The following is a 10,586-nucleotide window of genomic DNA, read 5'->3' on the forward strand; positions in this document are numbered from 1 at the left end:
CCGCTTGGTGAGCCGCTCGGTGAGTCGCTCAGTGAGCCGCTCAACGAGCTGCTCAGCGCGCAAGCAAGTGAGCTGAACGTTTCAGCCTGGACGAGGCGTCTGTTCTTCACATCTACCAACAACCCGTGTGCACAGAGGAAGTCCACACCGAGCAGTGCCATGGGGACACTAGCGGTTACGAACGTCAACTCGAAGCGTTGCCTTCCAAACCGCAGGGAGAGGCAGCGCTTCCCGAATGTGCGTATGGGTGTTCCGTTCACGGCAAGCAACGCCGGGCCCTGGCCCGCGGTGTGCTTGTCGGATGTAGAGGCAGGGATAACGCTCACCTGTGCCCCCGTATCGCATAGGAAACGGCACCCGGACAAGGTGTCCGTTATAAAAAGAAGGCTGCCGGAATGGCCGACGCTCAGGGCCGCTACCGAGTGCCGGCTTTGTAGTTTCCCGACTTGCCGAAGGAGCACGGCGGGCAACAATTCCTCGCCTTGTGGCCAAACCTGGCGTGGAAATGGCACCAGGTTTGCGGCGAAGGTGGAGGCCGCGGTTTTCGCGGTGGTGGTGGGCGTGGCGTGGCGGCGGCCACGTGGCGTGTGTCAGCCTCGGGATCCCCGAGGTGTGGTGCATCAGCATCAGGGTCAGCCTCGGGATGTGCGGCGGCCGCGCCAAAACTCGCCTGCGCGTCAAAAGCCGCGAAGAACCTGTCGGCTTCGGCAGCGAGAGCCCGGGGTTCTGTCGTCACAGAACCGGCCAATAGTGGGGCGGCTTAGCCCAAATATTCAAAAGAATTGTGCATTTTGTGATACAAGCACCAAATTTGGCACACTAGTAGACTATCATATTATGAAAAGATCTGGATATTGGGCCATCTCAGATTCAGAGATTTGATTTTTGCAAGATTTGCAGATTTTGCAAGCTGAGATTGCAACGCCAGGGACGGCCGACTCCTTCCTACGAGCTGCCCACGTCACCCGCACAAGAAGAGCTCATCAAATCACTGCAGCGGCACTGCACATCCTGCAACACCGTGCGTATGAACGCCACTGTATGACATATGCTGATGATGCAGAAGACCTGCCTGAGTTCGAAGACTGGTGTCACCAGAGAGGAGAAGACATTCCCAACTTTCAGTACTGGGCAACTGTGCTGGAACTAGAGATGTTGGTACTGGTCTACGTGCGTTCTCTGCGGCAGGCTTCATTCACGACGTACCTTGATGCCCTGACGGAACTGGTCCCATGGTTCCATGCCTTAGACCACACACACTATGCCAGGTGGGTCCCTGTTCACCTGAGGGACACGGTTGCACTCCCAATGAAGCACCCAGATGTAGCCAGAGAATTCAGGGCTGGCAACTTCACTGTACAGAAGACGAAGAAGGTGTTCTCTTCGATCCCAATCGAATCGAAATCTTGCAAAAATCAAATCTCTGAATCTGAGATGGCCCAATATCCAGATCTTTTCGTAATATGATAGTCTACTAGTGTACCAAATTTGGTGCTTGTATCACAAAATGCACAACAGGTTTGCTATGCTGCTACACTACAACGCGAGGCGGACTCGTGCCGGCAGCTGGAGTCGAAATAACGCCCGGAAAAGAGCGTTCGGGGTTTCGTCGCCCAACAACAACAGCATATGGTCCATGCGGACCGACGGTCGCGTGTCACCGAGCTCGGGGAGGTCCAGGAGGTGGTCGGCCCGTGCGTCCACCGTGAGGCCGAACGTGGCGAGGAGGAGAGGCTTGATCGCCTCGTACCTGCCGTCGGCCGGTGGGTTCCTCAGGACCGACACGACGCGAGTGGCCGTGCCGGGCCCGAGGGAAGCGACCACGTGGCAGTACCTGGTCTCGTCCACCGTGATGCCTCGAAGTCGGAACTGGGCTTCTGCCTGCAGGAACCAGACTTCGGCTTGCGTCTCCCAGAACTCGGGGAGTTTCATGTGGACCGCGTTGTTTGCCATTGCGATGGCGTATTCGGGTGGTCAGCGATGGCTGACCAGAACGTCGGAGGGTCACCAATGAAGCGCGGTGTTACGCGCGCTGCTTGTAAGCAAGGAGGAAGCGGACAACGCGGTAAGTTGTAAGAGTCTTTATTCAAGAGCTCCACTGTAACAATGGAGCGTTCCGGGCTGCGCGCCCGGTGTAAATCCCGTGGCCATGCCTACCCCTCGGGCGTGGCCGCCGCCCACTTGGTGCGCGGAATGATGCCCTCGCGCCAGTGAGCTTTCGTGTCCGCCACAATACTACAGTCTGGCTATGGATCCTTCCCTCCCCCCACTTTCCACGTAACAATGCAGTTCAACACTGTAGAACACAAATATTCTTTTTAGCACTTTCAAAACATTTTCGTTTAGCAATACTTGGACAAATATTACTCCTTTTACATTATCTCGACCAATCAAATTTGCCGCTGTTAGACCCCGCCCACGTCCTTATTTCTCAAGACAGTATATTAACTAGATAGACAGTAAGAACAGAGTATAAAACCAATAGATAGTAAGGTGTTCTATGTACTCTGTCGTTCCATAATGTCGTATTTTGGTAAGTTTCCACCCCTCAGCCCAAATTGGTCTAAGGGGTATTGTCGTCGCTGGCGTCGTCCGGGCATCCAGGTGTCCGTCAACTTTTGGTTTCCGTCAATTTCAAGGAGAACAGCTTGTCCGATTAAATCCATTTTTGCAGTGTGTGTTGGGGTTGAGTAGAGGAAGGTTCCTTTCGAAAATGGGCGCGCTGCGATTTTCAATATGGCCGCCACGGCAGCCATCTTGAAATTGGTTTCCACCATGCATGGGCTGAGGGGTTACTGCCGCTTTGCGGTGCTATTTTTGAACACTATGATCTGTGGAATCATTCTTCAGTGTGTCTCATCCCACATGGTGGACTTTTATTGCTTTCACTAAATTTATACAATGAACAGAATTTTGTGCAGTGTCTGAGCCATCATATATCTCCATTGCCTGTAGTATTACATGGAAATTGGCCTGATGGTGATGTAATAAAATCACACTCTCGGCTCCATTTCACAGCAAAATGAAGTTGAGAACAAGTGGGGGTCCCGAGGAGGCCAAAGCATTCGGCTCACGCGTGGCGTCTTCATCAGAGCAGTCGCAAGCAGAGGATGTTTCGGTGGAGAGCGAATCTGGAGATTATGCTTCTTATGCCAATATTAGGCCAAGGTGTGCTGTCAGCATTCACTCTACTCTGTGTTAGGATACATTAAAGAAGTGGAGTTACATGAAGGGATGCACAGAACTAAGTCAGTTCTGGGCTTGTGAAAAACAATGGAAGTTGTGGATTATTTGAGACTTTGAGACGATATTCTGAGGAAAAGTGTGAGGAAATGATTGGAAGGGTGAAGAATGGTTCATGTGTTTAAAAAGGAAAAGGAAGATAGCAGTACAAGCATAAGGGGTGATGAAAGAAACACTGGGTTGGCCGGTTTTGTGTTCTGGTGTAAGCATGTAGGTCATGATTCTGTAATCCCAGGTTCAAATCCCATATACTGATATACTGTTCTATATTGATGTGCACTTTGTCTGAATTGATTTCATGTTAAAATACAGTCATCTCTCCAATGAGATGTCCTTGCCCTTTTGGCGAAACATGTACAAGATGCCCTATGATCCCTGGACATTGTACAAAAAGAACAGAGAATATGAAAAGATTAACACCAGTTAGATTATTATGATGAACACTGAAAACTCAAGTCAATCCCCTCCCAAATCTGAAGTATTTACTTATTCATTCTCTTACTGCTCCATGTTCCTCCAACATCATTTCCTCTCTACGTCCATCTCTCTCTCTCTCTCTCTCTCTCTCTTCTCTCTCTCTTCTCTCTCTCTCTCTCTCTCTCTCTCTCTGTCTGTCTGTCTGTCTCTCTCTGTCTCTCTGTCTCTCTGTCTCTCTCTCTCTCTTATACTTTGAATTTGATCATTTTTCTTTTTCCCTCATTTAATTTTTTAATAACGTGTAATGTGTTGCTTTCATCATCAGATATTCAAGCAAATAATGAAGGATGACGACGTTGATGGTACAGGAGAGGAATTAATTAAAGTAGTTTGGGGGTACACAAAGTTTCATGTTGTGGGTGTGAGTAAAACGAAGCTGAATTCGTTTGAATTGAGCTACGTGTGATGGTATGAGAGATGGGCCTTAACCATCTGAGACAGGGTTATCCTCAAAGTGGAAGGCTTTTCGATTGAGCACTATTCCTGTGAGACAATAATTTGTCCTTGTAGCACCCCTCCAGCACCCGCACGGGCTTTCGAAGACTTCAAAGACGAGTGTGGGACAGAGATTACCAATATCCTGAAGGAAAACAGGGCCACCTTGCTGCAGAGGCACAGGAAGGCTAAGGAGCTTGGTGTCATGGTGAATTCGTTGAAACGGCAAATCGATTACACGACGTGCTTATGGGAAGAGAAGAAAAGGCAACGGAAAGACAAAGGTAAGTGAGGAGGAATGGAGGGTGTGAGAATGAAAGAGGTGGTGGTTCCTGGATAATGTGGGTGGCAAAAGGAACTTTTGTTCTTATGGTGGTCTACATATGCTGGTACGTAGGGTGGTAGAAGGTGGGGCATTGAAAGGATTTCAGAAAAGAATTAACTACTCGGCAGTAGAAATAATTAATAACAATAAAAACATAATGTAAAGTGTACGGGGACAGGATGGATGTGACTGATGCGGATGGTTTTGTTCCCCTTTCCTCTCTGGTCTTTCTTGCTCTTGCACGACTTGTTTTTCATTCCTCAATAGGTGTGCTTTCTTGTTATACCCTTGCCCCACTCTCCGTGCCATTTCAGCAATTTTAAACAAGAGCGAAGTCGATGGCACACCATCGCAAATGGCCCCGCTTCCCACCTCGAGTAAAGTTGAAAGATGGCAAAAAGTTCCAACTGGAATTGAAAACTTCTTTCAAAATGAACAGATTGGGAACAGAATGAACAGACAGATTGGGTTTGATACCCAATATCAAATTTTGAGTTAAAAAAAAAAAACCAAAAACTTTTTTTTGACCCCTGCGACCCCAAGTTCCGACCCCCTGGTGTATGAATTGGGGGTCAAGTCCAAAAGATGGTTACGCATTTCATACGTCTCCTAGTGTTGATTGCATATACAAAGTTTCATTAAAGATGTTTAAAAATGTGCCTGTAATTGATTTTGTGGTATTGGACCTTTTGACCCCGCTTCAGGTCCCCAGGGGGCGTGGCCAAAAATGATACTGCAATGATACTGTCCTGTTTTCTCTTACGATGCGTTGATCATAACTACCAAATTTAGTGAATTACTGTACAACTATTTAGGAGGAGATTGCGTGACGGATGGACAGATGGAACCGATTACAAACTCCCCCACCCCCCATCCCCCACTTTCCCCTTTAAACAAAAAAAAAAAGCGTGGGGATAAAAATCTCCCAAATATTTGCTCGTCTCTCTCTCTCTACATTGCCATCTGTTTTCTCTCTCCATTGCAATGACTAACAGGCATTAGTGCTTCAAGTTTGACCTGGGCTTTTAATTGTACTGCTAATGAAGGTACGACACTCGCATTACTCTCATTACTCAAGGTGTTTCCAGCTTTGAACCCCCACCTGTCCTATAGGACATGTGCATTGTCAGTGCAAAACATAGTTCTTCACAGCTCTCGTTAGTGAAAAACTTCCCATCTTCAAGTTTTTCTACAATGTGGATGTTCTTCATTTGGCAATTACCATACTGTGCACCGTAATGCGTGCAAAATTTGGTAGTCCTCTCCCTCCTTCCCCCTTTGGGATTTTACTTTTATTTGTGCCCTGACATACCTGACCTTAGGTACCACCAACATGTATGCAAAGTTTTGGAGAGACTGGGCCATCCCTGGTTTTCTTCTATGATTTTCAGCCATACATACATACATACATACATACATACATACAAATGCCCTATTTAATATATACACAAAGAATTAAGTTAAGCACCCCCCCCCCGTTTTTTTACAACCTCGCACATTACAAGTTTGTTGTCGTCAAAACAGTGTAATATACCCATGTTATTGCTATATTTTCTGGAGAAGTGATATTATGGTCACATAAAAACATAACAATCATGCCGTTTTCAATATTTTATTCTGAATAATTTAAGGTGAAATGTTTTGGGAATTTTAGGCATATTTTCACCTCAATTTAAGTATGGAGCTATAGGTCCATCACGGACAGTGTGGATGACGTTTATGTTTTCTAACGTACAGTCATTGTTCTGAGAAGACCTCTAGCGATCTTTGCGTCAATAACGTGTGTAGGACCCACGTGATCGGATCACTGACTCAACCCTACGTCTCATAGACCCTGTAAGCCGTCGTATGCGTTGCTGTGGCAGGTTGAACCCCCTCGAGCACGTTTGGGACATGTTGGGACGACAAATTGCGAAGATGGTCCCTCCAATAGCCAATCTGGATGAATTGGAACGTGCATTACATCGGGAATGGAACAACCTGTTCAACAAAACAGTCAAAACACTGTTTTGACGACAACAAACTTGTAATGTGCGAGGTTGTAAAAAAACGGGGGGGGTGCTTAACTTAATTCTTTGTGTATATATTCTTTGTGTATATGTATACATTGGCATTGGCGACGATGGTCCCTCCAATAGCCAATCTGGATGAATTGGAACGTGCATTACATCGGGAATGGAACAACCTGCCACAGCAACGCATACGACGGCTTACAGGGTCTATGAGACGTAGGGTTGAGTCAGTGATCCGATCACGTGGGTCCTACACACGTTATTGACGCAAAGATCGCTAGAGGTCTTCTCAGAACAATGACTGTACGTTAGAAAACATAAACGTCATCCACACTGTCCGTGATGGACCTATAGCTCCATACTTAAATTGAGGTGAAAATATGCCTAAAATTCCCAATAAATTTCACCTTAAATTATTCAGAATAAAATATTGAAAACGGCATGATTGTTATGTTTTTATGTGACCATAATATCACTTCTCCAGAAAATATAGCAATATCATGGGTATATTACACTGTTTTGACGACAACAACCTTGTAATGTGCGTGGTTGTAAAAAAACGGGGGGGGTGCTTAACTTAATTCTTTGTGTATAGTATAGGATGTCTATAGAATGGGAATTTTCACTTGCTCCTCCATCTTGCTTGCTTCCTCACTTGTCACCATCTTGATGTTAAGTGCGTGGATTAAAGCAGGAAACACGTAATTATGAGTATTGTTTGCGACCATTATAAAAACATGTGTTTTCATTTTGTGTTGTCTTTTGATATTACAATCCCTATTTTCATGCCTGGTGTGGTAGGAATATCTACTGTACCTTGATAAAACAACAGCTGCGAAGCTAAGGTTAGGATGGAATTCTGAAATTGCTTCAGGTGTCTATAATATACTGGATTCTCTCTCACTCTAGGCCTATGGGGTTACTCGTGTAGTAACAGTTTTTTGAAGTTATGCTTAATTATACATTGATTGCAGAAACAGGTTGAAACAGGATGCTGTGAAGAGAAACAGGTTGAGATGGTTTGGTCATGTGTTGAGGAAGGATGAAAGTGACTGGTTGAGAAGACTGATGGAAATGAATGTAGAAGGAAGTAGAGGACGGGGAAGACCGAGAAAGACTTGGCTAAAGATTGTGGAAGAAGAAATGCGGGCAAGGGGGTTAACAAGGAGAGATGCAGAAAATAGGGCAAGATGGAGAAGATTGTCATGGGGACCGTGAGGCTAACCCCCGCTCCAGCAGGGAAAATGGCCTTAAAATGCATGCTGTATTGCAAATTCTGTAGCAAAAACTAAATCAAATAAGTAAAGAGACAAATGACAGGCCTTCATGTGAGCTGTTCATAGTGATCACTGTGGATGTGCATTATGCTTTCAGGAGAGATGGTTGCTCCCAGCGGGCAGCCTGTCATCAACGAGCAGGAGCTGGACCTCATGTTAACCTTGGCTGATCTTAAAGGCCGTTACCGCACAGTGCACAAAAAACTGCTTGGAACACAGGCAGAGGTTCACTACTGTCAAGACGTGATCAATAAGCGTCGAAAACGCCTTCTGTCTGGTGTGTCCTGCAGGGCACAGTGTGTACACTCTTATTATTCATCGCATTCTTCTTTTTCTAACACTCATAACTGGTTTGGTATCAATGGCTTGCTCTGTGGAAGTTCCTATCTGAGCACTTATCTATAATGATGATAGTGTGATTCCAGATTCAAATGCTATATACTGTTGAATTCAGTGACCAGATATACAAATCCTCTTAAAATTTCAAGTTAATTGGATGAAAATTGAGGATTTTAGAAATTTGGCCTATGTTGACCTTTTGGCCTATGTTGACCTTTTGGCCTATGTTGACCTTTTGGCCTATGTTGACCTTTTGGCCTATGTTCACCTAAAATATAATTTGTGGTTGAATTCAGTGACCAGATATGCAAGTCCTCTTCAAATTTCAAGTTAATTGGATGAAAATTGAGGATTTTAGAAATTTGGCCTATGTTGACCTTTTGGCCTATGTTGACCTCAAATATACTTCGTGGTTGAATTCAGTGACCAGATATGCAAGTCCTCTTCAAATTTCAAGTTAATTGGATGAAAATTGAGGATTTTAGAAATTTGACCTATGTTGACCTTTTGGCCTATGTTGACCTCAAGAATACTTGGTGGTTGAATTCAGTGACCCGATATGCAAATCCTCTTCAAATTTCAAGTCGATCTGATGAAAATTGAAGATTTTAGAAATCTAGCTTATGTTGACCTTTTGGCCTATGTTGACCTTTTGGCCTATGTTGACCTAAAATATAATTGGTGATTAAATTCAGTGACTGGATATGCAAATCCTCTTAAAATTTCAAGTCGATCAGATGAAAATTGAGGATTTTAGAAATTTGACAAAGTTGGTGATCTTTGGCCTATGTCGACCTATTTATTGACTTTTTGACCCCAAAAACAATAGGCTTCTTGCTTATGACCAACTCCACCGTTTGTTGAAGTTTTGTGAAGATCGGTTGAAAATTGTGACCTGTAGGTGGCTGACATACAGACAGACAAAAACAATCGGACAGAATAACGCACAATTCAAACCAATATACTTGAAATTTTTTTGATTTTTCGCAAGTAACAAGCAGACAAACAGACAAAAATGGGTGAAAACACAAGTCCACCTTTGGTGATGGAGGTGAATATGTCTTTTGCATCCACTTAGCAAAATGTAAATTGTGGGAAAGTGTTAGTGGATTATCATAAGAAACATGTGATCAGATGACAAACAGTGTCAAAGGTAGTTATATGAAATGTGATGCCTTATTATTACTCTTTAATGTTCAAGTTTTGATTTTGAATGATCCCTAAAAAGCAATAATTGGACTGTGGTCATGTGAGGCTCATGCCAAGTCCTTGTGTGTTCCAGAGTTTACAGCCTGGTACCAAAAATCCTTCCTGCCAAGGCAAGACAGCATTGGCTCAGATGAAATGCTCAGAGAATTTGCAAGTTCGTTTTCTGACCTGGAAAAAGTATCTGCCAAGGTATGTTTCATCGATGTGTAATCTTTACAAACGCTGCTCAACAAAGTTCACTTGGAGTAGATTTTGGTGCCAAACGCAATGTCGTAAGTATGCTATACAAGTACAATTGGATGCAGATTACTTTGGATTGTTTTACCTCAGCTCTTCTCGTCAGGTGACGCAATTACTTTTCAAAGTTTTCATTTTCATGACAACGTGCAGTAAGGTTATTGGACAGGTGGTATAAAATTGCAATTCAGGTTTGGATGACACTTCTGCAGGCATAGACGAGCAATCCCGCACTTTCCAGATGAGGTAATTCACCCAATCCCTAGTGACAAAAGTAAATCGGGGTGGCCTGGACATATTTCATGCCTACGAGATGAGGATTGGAGAATACAACGGTTAAAACGGAACTTTTAAGAAGCCGAAAATACTTGGAAGCATACCTGTGAGAAAGGTGTGTGCGCCACCATCTCAGGTCATCGCCCATCCAAAACCATGAATCTGCTTATGTATCCATCTTGTCCACCCCTTCTGTTACTCCCTACCCCTCGTCATCACCTGCATCCCTTGTCTGTCAATCTCCGTCTACCTTCTCCCTCCGCCCTGCTGTTGACATTTCCGACCATGTTGGCCTGCCAAAGGCCTGCGCGGCTTAAAAGTGTATTTACTGCTCGGCCTAAAATAGTTGCAATGAGAATGGAACCTTACTGAAAAATTATTCTGCAGAATGAAGAAAGAGGAAAGTTTGAACAAAAGCAACATCCGGACGTACTCGTGGGAGAACTTGAGGAGTCCGTGTTTTATAAATCTAAAGCCTCGGCTGAGCGGCAGGTGAGTGTGATTTCATGGGAGTTGTTAACACATTGAACAGTTTGCGCAAACACCTCGATCATTCTGGCTTTGTGTAAAGTACAATTGATGATATCACTGTTACGCCATGAAAAATACTCTGTGGACCCATTGAAGTCACCGACATCACAGGTAGAAATCGTCTTTTTATTACCTTTGCCACCGAAGGTGGATGGAGGTTATGTTTTCACCCCTGTATGTCTGTCTGTTTGTCTGTCTGTCTCTGTGTGTCAACAGGATATCTCA

At 44.6% G+C, this 10,586-nt stretch overlaps 1 protein-coding gene across 1 annotated transcript in view; it reads left to right on the forward strand.

Moving 5' to 3' along the window:
• Window positions 1-10,322, forward strand: part of LOC137415963 (kinesin-like protein KIF9) — a gene marked incomplete at its 3' end in the record, with an annotated part of 72,514 nt that extends 62,192 nt beyond the window's left edge. The window contains exons 16-20 of the mRNA XM_078769254.1: window positions 3,019-3,168; window positions 4,231-4,439; window positions 7,867-8,046; window positions 9,391-9,506; window positions 10,218-10,322. Of these exons, the coding sequence (XP_078625380.1) occupies window positions 3,019-3,168; window positions 4,231-4,439; window positions 7,867-8,046; window positions 9,391-9,506; window positions 10,218-10,322 (760 nt within the window). The remainder of the gene's footprint in view (window positions 1-3,018; window positions 3,169-4,230; window positions 4,440-7,866; window positions 8,047-9,390; window positions 9,507-10,217) is intronic.
• Between the last annotated feature and the right edge of the window lie 264 nt (window positions 10,323-10,586).

This window comes from Myxine glutinosa, unplaced genomic scaffold (genome assembly GCF_964187855.1).
Source record: "Myxine glutinosa unplaced genomic scaffold, kmMyxGlut1.1 SCAFFOLD_1815, whole genome shotgun sequence".
Taxonomy (NCBI): domain Eukaryota; kingdom Metazoa; phylum Chordata; class Myxini; order Myxiniformes; family Myxinidae; genus Myxine; species Myxine glutinosa.